The sequence below is a fragment of the Brachyistius frenatus genome, unplaced genomic scaffold, assembly GCF_029030835.1.
Source record: "Brachyistius frenatus isolate BFR_SWC_R1_liver_20210118 unplaced genomic scaffold, ASM2903083v1 Contig_10, whole genome shotgun sequence".
NCBI classification, from domain to species: domain Eukaryota; kingdom Metazoa; phylum Chordata; class Actinopteri; family Embiotocidae; genus Brachyistius; species Brachyistius frenatus.
The window spans coordinates 7,834,684-7,852,154 of NW_027210609.1; the positions used below are offsets into that span (position 1 = coordinate 7,834,684).

Here is a 17,471-nt window from a genome sequence, read left to right on the forward strand (position 1 = left end):
TCCTGTAACCGTCATTTTTAAGTGCGGTCGACGAGGAGGTTGGTTGCCGTCTGCCGCTCAAATGAGTCTGATGGCGCTGCCATTACTTCTCTGCCGATAAAGTCATGTTTGCCGGTCAGTTTAGGGAGCCACAGTCCGTCACCTGTGATTGGCGGTCACTCAGAAGAGATGCTCATTAATAATAATGAACCTTATGAATACCCACTAAAAACAGCTTGTTCTTGAAATGGTGTTTGTGACAGAAAACCACAAAAATAACTTCGTGAGGATGTCAGGACTATAAATAAAGCACTAGAAACGTTACAATACAACACCTTTATTATTATTTATTTTTTATTTTTTAATCGCAATTACATTTTAATTTTTGTCCACCTGAGGCAAATGGACAAGTAGTGTGAATATTAAGTAATTCTCAATACTAACAGATACAAATACAAGGTTTTCATAATGCTCATGATTCATAATTATGAATCTTATTGTGCCCACATCACCCACCCATCTGCAACACTTATTTGAAATCCATTATGACAGGAAGTAAACTCCAGTTGGCAAAACAGCTTTGATCCTGTGGAATCATCGCGGGATTACACTCCTTAAGTTATTTTAAGGAACATCTACCTTCGCTTAATAGGATTTAAGATTTGTTCACTCACTGTTTGACCAACAGCGACTACTGCTGCTACTAAAACGAGGCCTAAAGGGTAAGAGTAGCAATACATTTGACTAGTTTGGGTCCAGTGACGGTGAAATATTTTGAATATTCGATTAAGGCCGACTGGAGTCAATACAAACATAATATTTAAATCGCAAGATTTGCTTTTGTGTGTTTTCTTTATAATAAGCCTTTTTCAAGGCTTTACCCCTCCTATACCACACACACACAAAAAAGAAGTCTTTACAGTCAAAATTAAGTCAAAATTAAACAGACTTTTGTTTGGATAACTAAATCGTTTGATTAACTGATTTGGAAATTGTTTGAAAAATGTAATTCCTGCCTGTATTTGCAAGGCTCTTGTCTTTTTCGGGTTTTCTAATGCTTCGTGGACCCAGAGGTGTAATGAGTTGCGCTAAACCTTGAGATCACACCCCCCACATCCCTCCTCCCCCTCCTTGTTTTGTACGGTCTATGCGCACTTCAAATTGACGCTTTATTCAAAACACGTCTACCAAACACGTGTAAACAAATCCGTTATCCACTCGAGATTAACCACAATGGAGTAATTATTTGATATTGTCTTTTAGAGAGGAGCAAGAGTTAAGAGATTACGTATTCATTTGAGAAACGAGCCTGACAGAATAGACTGCGGTTGACGAGAGAGAGAGAGAGAGAGAGTTTTAAAACAGATTTACGGTTTGTCGGTACAGTCCCCACGAGGGCACGCGTGGTTTAATGATTGGATAAACGGGCTGAGCGCACATAGTCCGTTGCAGGTGTCTCAGAGCCGCGCGCACCGAGTCTTCGGCGAGCACCGAGCAGAGGATGACGCGCTGAACGCCGGACGGCGATTCAAACAGGTATGTTGTCGACTAACTCCGTTTTTACCGGTTAACTTCAGGGAGTTTAAAACACTTTAAACCTCAGCCTATATACATCTTAATTATTAATGTTATTATTTACAGACTTATTGGCAGATTAATGAGACTGCATTAATTTTTTTTTTTTGTATATGTAACACATTTGGATCAATGGACGTTTATATATTTTGTGGAGACTGAATTTGGGGCAGGTCATCTTCATTACAAAAGCCACGGTGCCAAATGAACGTGGTCCCTGAGGAATCTAAAAGCAGAGCTGAAAGTTCGAGAAAACTTAAGTTGAGAAAAACTATGTGGTGATTTTAAACTGTTACACAATCAGTCTCCAACAATGATCAAAGACCATAAAAGCTCGGCCGTTGCTCTTTTACAGCCACAATCAAAATAAAGCTGCAACTGTGTCATTGGACCACAGATTACTGTTCAGAGGAGTTTGACGGTTACATTTATAGCAAACATTGATGACTAACTGCAGTCGTTTTAGTCTGAGGTTTTAGCATGTTAGAAACCTAGGGGTAAGTCTAAAATACTTGACCAGTATCAGAATGTAAAAGGTTTTCAGTCGCTGGTGAGCCCAGATTGCGTCAGGTTAAGTCACAATAAACGTTAGTTTCAGCAGTTCGGATTCAGATCCCGACCCGCATGCTGCAGGACAGACGAGGACAATTACACATTGGCCTCGGCAAATGGGACTTTAAAACTTTACAGGGACAGGATGACATGGTAAAGCAAGAACAGCGAACAGCAGTGCTTTTGTGCCTCCTCTGGTCTGTCTGGCCGCTCTGGCCTCTCAGGTGTTGTAACTTATCCAAAAGTGAATTTCTTTTCACCAGGATCAGACAGGGGTCTCTTTATTCTAAAAAAAATTCCAGCTCTATCTCTCGCCTACAATGCCAGTTTTAGTAAAAAGGATTTGTTCTCTAGAATTAGTTTGCCCTGGTAAAAAAAAAAACAACAACTCACGATCAAATAGCTGCTATAACAACTATTATTTCAATTTTAAAAGGCCATTCACAGGAAATGGCGCTTTAGGGAGATGCTTTTATCCTCACAGCTTCAGGAGCCTCTTCCTATATTAAACCAGCTAAAACTATTGAGCCTCTTTTCTCTGGAACAACAGACATCTTTAGCGAACACCTTATAAATGTCCAAGCAGATGACTGTTACAGTAAGACAACATGGTCAGAGGGGATATCATGTAGCTCTCAGGAGATCATTGCTGCTGCCCTCCACTCCCTCTGAAACTGATCCAGTGAAAGAAGATTAGGAGTAGCATGTGTGCTGTAATCCAAGTCACATGTAGTAAGAGGACTAGTTCGATATCTGTCAGGAACACACCGGGCTATGATAACCTGCCATTCTTCGAGGCTGTCCAATCATCAGAAAGCTGACGTGCATGTGAGACACACCGCAGGACGATAGCGGTTGATGAGACGTAAATAGCTTTGTGTAAAACTCTAGATACTTTACTGAATACATGCAGCGTCTCAAACAGCACTGATGGTTTTAGCCAGTGAACTACATATCGTTTGGCAAGTATGCACTCCTTTTTTAGATGTATTTTGAGGCAGCTACTGGTATCCTCTTTCACCAGTAAAGTGTCACGCTGAACTTCTAGATTATCTACCACAGTTCAAATCAAGTAGGTTCACATTTGTTTTTTCTTTGCATTGTAATGCAGGTGTGAGCATGGATTCTTTTACAAACTTCTTGTGAGCTTCGTAGCCTTCAAGCAAACAGCCTTTACAAGCTATGTTATCGGAAAATAACACCTAGAGGAGCACTATGTGGAACATGTTTGGATGTTGTGACGAAATTAGGGAATTTGCATTAAATGGCTGCATTTTTGCACCAAATAATTTTGAAGTATTAGGTGCAAAGAGAAGAGTTTTCTAAAACCGTCCATCTGAGTATAATCAAAACAGAACGATTATTATGTAATGCAATGGATTACACAGTATAGTGGAAGTTTGGATCAGCAATACGCAGCCCAACCACACCGCGTCATTTACTACTGTAGCATTTTAAATAGCACAGGACTTATTGTAATTCTTGATTGACATTACTCCGTGTTATCTTTACGTCTATTTACACGTTGTATTTATTTAGTGATCTGGAGATGTCTAGACTCCTGTGGTGTCTCAAATTTGCAGCTCACTAGACTCCAGGCCTTGTATTGTTAATTAGTATCTGTGCACTTTGTTATATTATATTTATCAATTATCGAGGCACCAGGGTTTAAATTCCTTTTAAAATAAAAGACAATGTCAAGCCAGGGCCTCTTGTCCCACAGAAAAAAAAATAGACTTGGTCAGAGCTCTGAATTTTTATAATATGCCTGATTAATTTAGAGAAAGTTCAGTGAGGAAATATGCATGTTGCTCACTGTTAATAAATGTTGTGGTCTGAGTTGTGTCAACCGTTTGTCAGACCCCGTGGTCGATGCTTTGCTGATCAATACGTGGATTTTGGGCCATATAGAGTTTTCGTATGCTGTCGATGAGAATTGAACTTAGCTTCTTTTGCCGAGTACGTATTATTATGAGATTTGGTATTGAAGGGTAACAGGTTGTATTTATTATTTAGCTGTTATTGCTGTAGTTTCGATTGATCATTCGCACAGTCCAGGTGTAAAATTTACTCTAAAAAAACGTATTTGAATGTTTTTCCAGCAATTTGGACTGTTGCTAATACTGATCATGAAATATCAACAAAATAGCCATTATAAAATAAAATGTACTAAAAAGTGGATACCTTTCCACACTGATTAGAGATTACCGTTCCAGATTGGCACTCGATACAAAAGCTGCCGCAGGGTGTCAGCTAAAACACTGACAGGATTTCTTTGGAAATTTGCCAATCTGGGTATTTAGGTTCCTGTGGAAAATCCTCCACTGGGCCATTAAGAATAAATGGCATGGTGAAAATATGGAAAATATCTAATATGGTCGAGTAAAAAGACTCCACTTCTGAGTCCTTTTTCTAAAGAATATTTTCACTCTGCCAAGAGGAACAATGTAAGTTGTAATTTAACTCTCCTGTTCACAGAAGGAAACAACAGTCTGTGCCGCTAACCTTGGACAAGTAGACGACTAAGATGCCCAAAAGCGATACCTGGCCAGGTGGCACTGTGCTGGAGAAGATGAATGGCATGGACAGCGCTGGCAGCTGTGACAGCGTCGTCAGTGCCAATTCTATCTTTGTAAGTAACGAAGATTTCCTTCTTAAATCAGAGAATCTCTGTATTTCTTCACCAACTCATTATAAAAAATTTAAAAAAATATCAAGACAAAATAATGTCAGTAACTGAGAGCTGGAACATAAAAGTTTAAAAGATGTTGTGTCTATTGTTCTGTTTAAAAAGTGTATGTTTTGGGATGTCTCATTGTGGAGTTATTTGAAAGTAAAAGCTCTGCTTTTATGTATTTCAGAGTGATGATAGTCTGGAGCACCTGTCTGCTGAGGAGAAGGCTTGTCTCATGTTTTTGGAGGAGACTATTGAGTCTTTGGATACTGAGGAGGATAGTGGACTGTCCAACGATGAACCTGACCAACTGCGCAGCCCTGGCAACCTCGCCAGCAAACCGGCGGACCCGTCAGCCTCCGTAAACAAAAACAAGCTCAACGGTGAGTTAATCTCAGGGACCAGATGCAGAATTAGACAAAGTAGCCAGCGAAACACGTTTATGAAAGGTAGGTTGTATCTCTAGTGACACACATGTACTCGTTTGTCTTTCAGGTTCTCAGAAACATGCTTCAAAGGAAGCCATCAGAGAAAATGTTGACGTTAAACTTATGCAGGGCTACTTGGTTCCTACACCTCTCGTTATGACAAACAGTCCTCCACGTTCTGCACCGAGCACTAAACCAGGAACTCCTGCAGATAAAATCTTTAACTCTAAGCTTCAGGACACATCTAACAACAGCAAACCCGGTCACAACCAGAAACCAGTCTCTCCAATGGTACCTTTAGAGGGTCATGTCACGATACCTCCTCCCACAAAACCCAGGGACTACTCATTTAGGACAGCTGAGGGTCCTTTACCTAGAGGGCCTCTGTCCTATGATGCACTAGTTTATCTGCGGAAAAGTGCCTCCACAAAGAAGACCCCTTTATGTCCCGCAATTGATCACACTATAGACTCGGACAAGCACTTTCCTCCTCCAGTGAAACACCTGAACTTTGGAAATCTACAGAGATCTGACAGATTCCACCCAGAGGTTCCGAAGCCTAAGGCGGGCCTTCCAGCTGTGGCCCCAAAGCCCAAAAAGATCCCCTCCCACATATTGGTGAAAACACAAAATGGAGGATCAATAACCTCAGACTCTTCATGCAGTGTCAAGCATGCAGCAGATCCTGAGGTGGTGAGACTGGAGGCTCTGCAGAAGCTGGGCCTCCTGAAAGACCAAGAGCCAGAAAATGAAGCGGTGGCCCTGCTGCCTCACGCTAAATCTCACTTGTCTTTGGACCCAACACCAAACAGATTCACAAGAGATCCATCTAACTGTAATCCATCAAGGAACCCATCGTTTTGTTACGCCAAAGGTCCCACAGAGCCCAAGAACAGGCCTCTGCAGAGCAGTGCAAGTTTCCATCACGACTCCAGACGCGACCAGCAGCCCGTGTTGGCGTCACATTCTGCTCAGTCCAGCAGATTGAAGCCGGCCGGTCTGCAGCGCTCTGCTACCCTCGACAACGACAGAAACACTGGAAACTGTCCCGAACCGCAGCACATCACATCATCCAGGCCAGCGGAAACCACCACCGCAGCTCAGCCTGTACCCCACAAACCCTCAAACTCAATAGGATATACTGTGATGGTGGTGCCTGGGATGGGAGCCGATCGAAAAGAGGCTCTCAGAAAGCTCGGACTGCTCAAAGACTGAACCCGGTAAACAGCAGAACTCTGCCTGCGTTACGGCTCAAGAGAGATTTCAAGAGTACCATCAGCTTAAAGAGAGTTAGAGCATTAACGGGGAATCTGGCACTTGGCACTTTGGAAAACCAAAGCAGAAGAAGAGGACCATTTAAAAGGCAACACCGGCACTTATAATATAGAACCTTATATTCTCACTCGCTTAAGCAGGTATTTTTTTTTCTGCAGTAGGTTTCAAGAGTAACTGAAATTCACCTTACACATTTCAAACCCCCGTAGCTCTACATATTTGATGAAAAAGGTATGTCAATGTAAAGCAATCAAATCCAAAATCTCTTATTTTTGTTTGTTATAATGCGTTTCAGTTAGATATGATGCGATAAGGAACGACAGGACTCAAAGTCAGCCAAAGAGTAGAAGAGGGTGTATTCAAATCAACACAGTTTGATTGCTTCATAATTCACAGACGTGCCTGGAAGTGGACTGCTGAGTTCATTTCTTGGATCTTAAAGACGCAGATCAATTGCAGCTTTTTAATATTGTGAAACATTTTAAAAGTGTTTTGGGGTGATTTTTCAGTTTTTAGTAGCTATTTCAAATACATGATTATTAAGACCTTGTGTGTCAATAGTTCATCTATTCCTTTCTACATCTGTTTTTTACTGTATACATGAGTTACATGGTCTTAAAAACATGTCCATGGAACTGCCTTTACTGTCTAAAAGCTGGATATGTTCATCCAGAATGGAAAATAAGGATTATGTAATTACTTCTATCTAATCTCCCATTTCCATAAATGTCACTGAAAATAAAAAAATAAAAATCTGCATTTAATACGTTGCAATTTTAAGTCTTTGTGTTCACGAATTGTAAATATACATACGTAACTTGTATGAATACTGTTTGAGTCCACGTGCTTCTGTACAAGTTAGAAAATACAGCCAACATTTTGAACTTCACAGCCGTGTTTCCTAAACAGTTACTTCGGATGCTCCATGTAGACTGAAGTGTGATTTGATTAACCTGAGCTAATCCACAGACCCTGTGGGTCAAACCTTCATCTCCGTAAACCTGCACAGTTTTCACCACTGTGCTTCATGCAGCGCTCCTGTTACAGAACAACTATCAGCAATGCTACTCATCTTACACGCCGCTCGGATGATGAGAACGCCTGCTCAGCTGTTCTTCCATTATCCGATTATCTTGAGCCCCACCTCCGTGTGAACTTAGCCGCACGGTGCTTTCCTCTCTCCGTTTTCTTTATATCTCTCGCATGTAACGCATCTAATTTCTCCTACCGGCCTATTTGAACTGCTGGTTATGCAACAGTCTTGAAGCCACTGGATTATTGTGTGGTTAATTATTGCAGGACACAATTACAGTTGCCGTCTCAGTTTTATCTCTCAGCGAGGCGAGCAGCTCACCTAATGGACCAGTGGCTAGTGTCTAGTGTGTCTGTGCACAGGCAAATAAATGGTGTCAAATTTTGAAACTGACACGGCTCTCTGCCGGTCAAGTAATATTAAACAATGGATGAAGAAATCAGGCCATAGCCAACATGAGAAATATAATACTCGCACAGAAAAGTCAGCTGTGGAAAGGATTGAGTTTATCAGTGAGGAAAAGAAATTGTACTTCAATGTTCAACAACAGCAGCATTTTGTGCATCTACTGCAAACCTTACGGTTGTTATACTATACTATTTTTTGAATAAATAATTCCTAACCTTAAATACATTAAATAAATGAATTAAAAAATTAAATATATAAATATTTTCTACAATTAATGTGGTCTTTTGTGGTCAAGAATAATAATTCAAAGATTTGTATTTTGCTTTAATATAAATTAAAGGCTTTCTCATGTTTACTGGGCTTAAAATCTACAGTTATGACCCCCAGAGGTCACATGTAACATGAGATAAACATCGACTACCTGTCAACACTGTTGCCTTGACAACAGCCCCCTTGACCCAGTTGTGACAGCGGAGGCATGACACTACAAACTGCTCTGACATTTTGACTGAGATATTATTTATTATCACTGTACACAATACTCTAAAGTCAAGGTCGAATTTTGTGATGTAAATTAAATAAGCCATAAAGTATATATAAATTCATTTATTTGATCGACTCAGGAGCAAGTTTTAAATGTTTACAATGAAACACAATAAATTATATATTATAGATGCTGGACTCGTACAGAGCACCAATCAAACATTTTAAACTTTTAAACTAAAGTTCAAGGAAAGTATCATTTTGTAGGTAGCATTTAGTCCAAAATTAACATTCATAATATGATTTAATACATGTGGCAAAACTGTAAAGTCCACAAAAAGTGTCTCCTGTGTACATTGGTTAGCAGTAGGTACCAAATATTCAGTATTTATATAATATAGTGTTTCCTCAATCACACAGATGTGTTAAAAGTACGTAGGGCATTAAAATTCAGAGTTCTTTCAAATGCCGTCATTATGGATGTGAGACTTGCTTTTTTTGCGCTTCACCTTACCATTGGACACCGGGACGTCCAACGACTCCAGACGGAAGGGGCGAGGCAGCACGGAGTCTGAGCTGACAGACGCGTTCGTGTTGGAGCCACTCGGAGACAGGTGGACTGCAACCAGGGGAGGAGAGTGGACGGCTGGAGGAGAGGAGGCCCATCAGATGGATAGTAGGACCAGCAGAAGACGGGAAATGTCAAAAAGAAAGTTGTCTCAATTGTAGCCTCTCATTTTTATTTTGAGAAATTTTTTTTTTTTTTTTTAATTAAATGCAAAAATGACTCACTGAACATTCGTGTTTCAACAACCTTCCTTAACTGTCACCAATCTAAACATTCGTTTTTACTGTTGTTTACATTTGTATTATTTTTGGCTTGATTAATTGCTCTTTGAAAGAACTCACAGGTCAGAATGTAAATAAAGACCAGAAATACACAGAATGACGACAACATGCGGGTTTACTACACTGAGAATCAGGTGACATCCTGCAATAGAGCTGATCAGTTTATACTGTATGTACTTATTTCTACCAGTCTTTTATGAGTTGCTTGACTCACCGTGACCTTTGGAAGCTTCTCCTCCCAGCAGCTGACTGGCTCTCTTTGACTTGAAGTAGCTGCTGGCGATGTTCTCGCTGTCACTGCGGTCCAGCATTTCTTTGTACCTGTCCTCCTCCACCTGCTGTGACGCACAGCAGTAAGCCTCTGTCAGCGTTTCAGTGTGTGCATTTCAGGTAAAAGACCATGAATGAGGAATATACACACACCATAACTGTGTCTCCAGCATCAGGACCTGAGCCTCTGCAAGCTGAGGGTTTTGGAGCCACTGCTACAAGACAGAAGAAAGTGAGATAATATTATATTAAAGGAAAACGATCTGCAAAACACGGATAGAATTTATAGTTTTGTCAGCTGCATTATTACTAAAAAAGCTGATAGTCTTTATTTTCTGTACAGTATATAACCCCATCATGTGCCTCACCCGAAGGTAGTGTTGTTTTCTGCACCGTCACATCCGGAAGCCTCCAGGTGGCGCTGTCCTCGTCCCAAACAGCTTCTTTCTTCAAGCGGTCCAGGTTGCTGTAGTTGCAGTCACGGCGCACCAGGGGCACCATGCGCTCCAGCAGGCCGTGCAGTAGCTGGCCCTCCCTCTCCAGTCGGCGGACGGTTGCCAGGTAGTCGTCCCTCTCCACCTCAAACTCCGCCTGCAGGTCACGGATCTCCAGTTTGGCTGCTCTCAGCTGTTACGATGTGGTTTTATGGTTGAATGACAGAGGAAACTGTATGATTCAGCATGAAAAAGGCTGGAGACTCCGCTATTTTGATTTGGCATTAACCAATATCAGGTAGGCTACTCATGAGCTAAGTGAACACTAATTTCTCTGGTAGTTTGTGCTGCACACCCAGCAGGAGAAAAAGCTTGAATCAGGGACAGTTTTTCCAAGTAAAGAGAGTTAATAAAATACTTTTATTCACAAATCTAATAGTCAGTGCATATATTTTGAATTTGGATCCAGTTTGGACAAATTTCCAACTGTTTTGCACTTGATAAAAGCCCAGATGAACAGAAAATATAAAAGCTTTCAAGAGTAGCAAAGCATATTAAACCTGAGACGTGGATGCAGAAGATGATACAAATCCCGTCTTACCAATGGAAAATCCAGTTTTGAGGCAATTGTAAGCCCCACAGAAATGTTTACATCTGTCCCACAGCTACTGGCACCCACCTTGCCCTGGACCTTGACCAGCATCTGGCTTTTGGCGTGGACTTCCTCCTGGATGGAATTGTAGACATTCAACAGCACATTTTCACTCTCCTCAGTGTTGTCTGACAGGGCGTGGATAAGCTGGCCTTTTCTCTGGTCAGCGAGGTTCTTCCTCTGCCGGTGTCTCTGTTGTAACTCCTTGTTCCTGGCCTGCTCCCCTCCTACGACCTCCTGTTCCAGCTGCTGCAGCCTGAGGGAGATGGAAGAGTCGAGGATGCTGCAAGTGTAATTATCAGTGGAGGTGCCTAATATCGTTGTATTCTCATCAATAGTAGTAGTAGTATAATAAACATAACATGTTCTGCTAATTACATCATTATGTAAATCAAGTAAAATAATGTCATAATGAGTAAATATATCTGAAAATATTACATCTCTTTATATGTGACAATAATACACCTGAACACTGAGTATTCAACCATCCGTAATCAGTGATATAACTATGACAGTCTTAATAATGTTTAATATCCCATGCAAAACGTTGAAAACACACAATTGAGACGTATTACATATTCAAACAAATAAATTACAAGCAGTGTTCATTATACGGATCACATGTTGTCCAGTTTTAAAGTGTGTTTAAAGTGTGTGTGTGTGTGAGTTTACCATATTTACCTTTCCAGGACATGTTTCTGGTCCAGAGGCTCTGCTGTGTTGACATCTGCTGACTCTCGTAGCTCGTCTCCATCTGGACCTTTTCGACTACCGACTGCTGCATCAGGTTCAGCAGGCTGGCTCACCAACATGGAGGAATAACATCCAATAAGTCGGATCCATAGTTGTGTTTTTATGCCTCTAACGTTCTTTAAATGGTAAGTGGTCGTGTTGGAAGGTGGTGGTGGACTGTACCTTGGTCTGGGAAGTGGCTCCAGTTGTACTGTGACACACGGGGTCAGTGTCGAGGCAAAGCTCTTCCTCATCAACCTGGGTCATACAGCTGGAGCTCACTGATGGTTGGGAGGCAACATAAAGCAATGGGGGGGTCACACAGGGTGGACAAAATAACAAGAACGCTCAACAAAAAAGCACAATAACACAGAGCAATGTTGTCAGTGTTCAGTATTTTTAAGATTTTGTCAGAAGTGTTCATTCACAAGGTTTTTTTTTTTTTTTTTACTTGGTGAAGAGCAACAATACTAATTTATAAAGTAGGTTGCATGGTTCTTTGTTGTGAGTGGATGGTTTTGGTACCATTTTTAGGGACAGAGCTCCCTCTGCTGGCTCTGGCCTTCTCCAGATTAGCCAGCTTTGATTCATAGGAGGAACAGAGTGCAGCGATGTCCTCCTGCAGCTTTGCCTTGGATTCCTGCTCCGCATTGTACTCAGCCTGCAACTTGGCCAGCCTCTCTTCATACTCCTGTGGAGAGAGCAGAACACAGACCATAAATCACTGGCTTCTTACACAATGCATGCATAGATGGGAAGTGATATATTGGTGTGGGAAAGGTCTGTGTTGGCCTCTTTAATCTTTTCCTTCTTTGCTTCGGTGGTGCTGGATTGTGGCCCTGAAGGATCAGCAGGGGACGCCTCACACAACTGGCCAGCCAGCAGAGCTGCATGATAAACAAAAAAAAACAACAAAAAAAGTTTTGTAAGTTGTTATTTAAAACAGAACGTGTTATAAATTAAGTCTGACCGCAAACAAACAAATGCAAATGAAACATGTCTCACTACCTACCTTTAAAGTAGCCTAATGAGGAATATTGAAATAAAAGAGTATGTTGTTTTAGTTTGAAACACAAAATGTATAACTTACATGAAAGGTCAGCAGTGCCCAGCTGGTCTGAGATGAGGGCCCGCAACTTCTTGATCTCCTCCTGATACTCTCGGAGCAGAGCATCCTTGGGGTCCTCATTGATACGAGGCCTGTTCTGGATGCTCTTGGCCCGGTTCGCGTAGCGCAGCGTGCTCAGGCTTTCCTCATAGTTGTTGTCTGCAGGGGAGAGACAGGCAATCATCAAGGTACGCGTGTTCCCCCCCAGAGAGTCCTGCAGCAGCCTGGTCAGCTTGGAGTCCCGGTAGGGGATGTATTTGGAGCGTCCGTCCACCAGGGCGGAGATGACGTTGCCCAGGGCCGAGAGCGACAGGTTGATCTTCGTGGCCTCACGCAGTCGCTCGCCAGTGGCACCGGTTTTAGACTGACGCTCGCTTCCTGCCAGGTCCACAAGGTTGAGTTTTCCTGCTAGTAGGTGGTCCTGGCCAGCTGCATCTGGGGAGCATAAGGAAATGGATAGAATTACAAACTATTAGGTTTGTGTATGTTACATGAAGCAAAAGGTCCTGACACACTAAAACTAGAAGGAAAATAGCTACTGTCAACATATTTTGCATTTTTTGGGTCTATAAAGTTATGTTCTCTGGACCGACTTTGTATGTTGCCGTGTTCGCTGGATTGTGATATTTTTACACCATTTCGTGTTGATGTATTTTTTTTTTTAGATTGTCCGCTTTTGATCACACGCAACATATCGGCGCTTCTCTGAGAAAGAAGGCACTGCAGAAAAAAACATTCTCTTTGGAAATCATGGACGACGCGTCCTCCGGGCCGCAGAGGAGCGGGACCACCCAGCTTGTTCTAAGCACACAGTTCAAAAGCCAGCATCCGTGACGCTATAGCAGGCAAGAATGGGACATTTCTCTTTGACGGTGAACCGCTGGGACATTATGGGACATGACAGATGTGTTTAGTTTGAATTCAAAGGTACTACACTGTATATCTGTTCTGTGTGCTCACCGGTGTTGCAGATCTCCAAGTGGATGGTGAAGATGGAGTGGGAGCGGGAGGAGTCTTTGTTCATCAGTGTGTAGCCCACTGCCCGGTTCCTCCAGCCTTGCTCTATGATTCTCTCACACTCCCCCACACTGTGCACAGTGTGCAAGGAGAGGTCCCGGACGTACACCCCACGCTCCGGGTGCTCTTTCAGCTACATGCATTCATCAAGCACACAAAAAAAAACACACGCAATCAAAATCAGTCACCCTGTTCAAACACCTTGACCTTTACAGCATCATGTAACAACAGTGCTTTTAAGTCACCATGGCAACATTTACAGTCTTGTGCACAAAACAAGCACTCTGCGCTGTCAGAGAATAATCCAAGAAACAGGTTTCATAAATTATTATACTTACCAAACAACAATCATCCCTTTGGCTTCTACTGTTACATGATGTCTGTTTATTGAAACAACAATGACTCACCTCCAATCTCTGTTTGGTGTCGCTTCCCAAAAGGTCTCTGATTTCTTCATTGTAAATCTCCAAGTAAGAGGCCCGCACCAGGAATTTTGTATTTTCTGCACACTAGCTTGCACACAACATAATAGACGTGATTATTCTCTCTCGAAAACTAAGCTTAGACAAGCCCAGACAAAAACTGGAACCAACAGACTGAAGTATGTGCAAATTGTTCATACAGAAAGTTATAACCCAGTTTACTAAAAAAAAAAAAATTTGACACTGCAAAATGTAAATAAAAACAGGGTGTTATGATTTGAAAATAATGTAAATCCATATTTAATTGAAGAGACCAAAGACAACATATCAAATGCTGAAACTGACATTTTATTGTTTTTCTGAAAAATATATGCTCATTTTTAATATGATGGCAGCAACACCTTTCAAAAAAAGTTGGGACAGGGGCAACAAGACTGGAAAAGTTTTGTAAGGCTAAAAAAAAAAAAAAAGCACCCGGTTGGACATCTAATAACTAATTAGGGTAACTGGCAACAGATCAGTAACATGACTGGGTATGAAAAAAAATCATCCCAGAGTCAGTCTCTCAGCAGGGAAGATGGGGAGAGGTTCATCACTCTGTGAAAAGCTGGGGGGAAATGGTGCAACAATCGAAGAATAATGTTCCACAATGTAAAAATTGCAAAGAATTTGGGATTTTCATCCTCTATTACCATATCATATCGCATCATATGCGAAAAACATTCAGAGAATCTGGAAAAAAAATCTCTATACGCAAGGGACAAGGCCGAAAATGAATAATGTGTGGCCGTGATTTTTGAGCCCTATAAATGGCAAGTCGCGTCCTCTGAGCTACAGAGGGAGAGGGACCATCCAGCTTGTTCTCATTCCACTGTTCAAAGGCCAGAATCCGTGACAGTACAGGGACGCATTAGTGCACATGGCGTGGGTAGCTTACACATCTGGCAGGGAACCATTAATGCTCAACAATATACACAGGTTTTGGAGCAACGAATGCTGACAATGTCTTTTTAGGTTTATTTCAGCAAAACGATGCCTAAACTGGATTCTGCACGTATTACAACATCATGGCTCCGTAGCAGAAGAGGAGAGTTTCCAAACTGGCCTGCCTGCAGTCCAGCCTGTCACCAATTGAAAACACTGCCGCAACCTGAATAAAATAAATATGACAAAAGAGACCCTGAACTGTTGACGAGGTGAAATATCCCTAATGTCCCTCATACAGCTGATATCTGGACGACATTTTCTAAACTCCAGCAACTGGTCACCTCAGTTCCAAAACCTTTATAGAGTGTGTTGCTGGCATCAAATTCAAAATGAGCATGTATTTTCCAAAAAACAACAAAATGTCATAGTTCCAGCATTTAATGTCGTCTTTGTTCTATTTCTATTAAATATGGGTTTACGTGATTTATAAATCATGTTTTTATTTACATTTTACACAGCGTCCCAGCTTTTTTGGTAACAGGGTCGTATTACCACACATTGAAAGGGGAAGACTTTTTCTACTTAATTTTTTTTTTTGGCATTAAATTCATGAATTCATAGGACGGATATGCTGCGGGAGGGAGGGGTGGGGGGACAGCATACCTGAATGCTCTCAAAGGTGTGTTCAAAGGCCCGTGGGATGACGCCTTTCAGGGCTGCAGGCTCAAACACCCCCTGCATGGTGAAGGACTTGCCACTTCCAGTTTGTCCGTAAGCAAAAATTGTGCCGTTGTATCCCTCGGTGACTCCCTGCAAAGAAACGGCAGAAGTGCGACCTTTCGCATGAGGCTTCATTAAAGGATGGGCACCCTGCTGAAAGTGACCGACAGCAGAATGTTAAGTAAATAATGAGGTCTGCAGTCATGAGCAATTACTGATGTTGAACTGAGGTATCCAGTGACCAGCGTGCAGCTTCTGCCATGCCTCGCTCTGCACACTGGTAATGAAAACACGAAGCTTACCTCAACCAGAGGATAGGCAATCTCATTGTACATCTGCTCAGTTGTTTGATCGATGTAGTAGGTCCCATCAAAGGTGAACTGTTTGGGTGGCTCTTCCACTGCCCCGGGCTTCTCTATGAAGCACTGGCAGCGGTGCAGGTCCATGGACAGCACCATCTTAGAGCCGAGAGCCTTCTCCCTGTCATTCAGTGGCCTGCACCTGACCACCACCTTCACCGACTCGGACCCCATGTCTCAACATTCACTCCACAGCAGCTGGCTTGTGCAGTAGATAACAGATAGAAGGCAAGTAAGGGAGGGAAAAAATAAATAAATCTGCTTTCCAAATACATGTGCAGAGAACAGAGCGGCAGCAGCATCCTAATGAACTAACCTGGATAATCAGAAGACAAAGTTCTGTCAACTAACGAGAGTTAACCAACAGTTCACATCCCGATTAATGTCCACTTAACGACCAGGAGCTGAGTGGAGACGGAAGTATCTCCAGACGCGGTGCCGACTCACCTGGTCAGGTGTCGTTTCGAGTCCTGTGGCATTCTGCTCCACTTCCCACGGCGTTTTCATGTTGCCCAGCAACCATATACAACCGTTGAGGGATGACCCCAGAGGGGCGGCCATTTTGGTGAGGACAGAGTGAGGTCACGAGACAACTTTAGATTTTTTTTTTTTTTTTACTGCTGTCCAGGAAGCACAAAAATATAATGTTCCTTTCACTATGAATGTAAATCAAACTATCAGTTGAGAATGAAGGAAAATGACCTGTAAGAGTATGAAAAGGTTTGCGGTATGCTGCCTTACACTGCTTGCATGATGCTACTTTGCAGGTTTTCTCTGTGCAACTGACTTGACACGAAAAATTTTAAGCAACCTGATAAACCACAAAAAAGAAAATTGGCAAAATTGTATACTAAAATAATGTACATCTTTAAACTACATTTTGACAATGAGTCTGTCTACCAAGGACCATTCATAGATGTTAGTGTTTTCTTTAATGGCGCAAAGTTGTGATTAATCAAGTTCTACAGACTTAAAATTGAAATGAATTAAATCTGGCTTTCTGGGACCCCTGCAGGATATAATCCAGTTTGGTTGATGATGCAGGGTCTCCAGCAACATCCTCCACCATTCTAACTAAATTTATTTTCTATGTTTGATGTGTCAGTACATATCGTCATGAAAACATGTCATAATGTGGTGCCATAATAATGTTTCCCCCCCCTCCTAACATTTCATTGAAATGCTATAAATTAAAGCAACAGTTGAACACTAGATACATTTTTCTATTTACAGAGCAATAAATGTTCAACTAACAACAAAATTTACAGTTTAAAAATGTTCAGTCTATTTGAAGAGCAGGGGGGGACTTTATATTTAAAATCTGTTCAATATTTTAATAATATATGAACTCTTTTTGTGACCCTATCATAAACTGCAGGACTGGTAATCCGCTGTATATGAAGGGAAACCAACATTTTAGTAGGGTGTCAACTGAAAACAGAAAAGCCTTGGATTTATTGTCAAACAAGGGTGGACAATATGAAAATTGTAAGTTGGCATAATATGGAAAGGACTCATGAGAAATGCATTAGAAATTTGAACACCCACGACGCAACTCTGCAGAACTCTGTTCT

The 17,471-nt window shown here is 41.7% G+C and overlaps 2 protein-coding genes across 2 annotated transcripts; one reads left to right on the plus strand and one right to left on the minus strand.

Moving 5' to 3' along the window:
* Nucleotides 1–4,578: 4,578 nt before the first annotated feature.
* Nucleotides 4,579–7,235, plus strand: LOC138616361 (specifically androgen-regulated gene protein). Its single transcript, XM_069690605.1, has 3 exons — nucleotides 4,579–4,738; nucleotides 4,968–5,163; nucleotides 5,276–7,235. Exons 1-3 carry the CDS (start codon nucleotides 4,634–4,636, stop codon nucleotides 6,421–6,423), a joined length of 1,449 nt encoding a protein of 482 aa, XP_069546706.1. The 5' UTR covers nucleotides 4,579–4,633; the 3' UTR covers nucleotides 6,424–7,235.
* Nucleotides 7,236–8,570: 1,335 nt separating this feature from the next.
* Nucleotides 8,571–16,071, minus strand: kif17 (kinesin family member 17). Its single transcript, XM_069690606.1, has 14 exons — nucleotides 15,841–16,071; nucleotides 15,482–15,628; nucleotides 13,877–13,978; nucleotides 13,413–13,602; nucleotides 12,435–12,887; nucleotides 12,137–12,231; nucleotides 11,870–12,035; nucleotides 11,528–11,625; nucleotides 11,294–11,409; nucleotides 10,640–10,868; nucleotides 9,895–10,153; nucleotides 9,680–9,741; nucleotides 9,471–9,591; nucleotides 8,571–9,026 (listed from the first exon to the last, which is right to left on the minus strand). The coding sequence occupies exons 1-14, from the start codon at nucleotides 16,069–16,071 to the stop codon at nucleotides 8,869–8,871; spliced, it is 2,427 nt and encodes an 808-aa protein (XP_069546707.1). The 3' UTR covers nucleotides 8,571–8,868.
* Nucleotides 16,072–17,471: the final 1,400 nt, after the last annotated feature.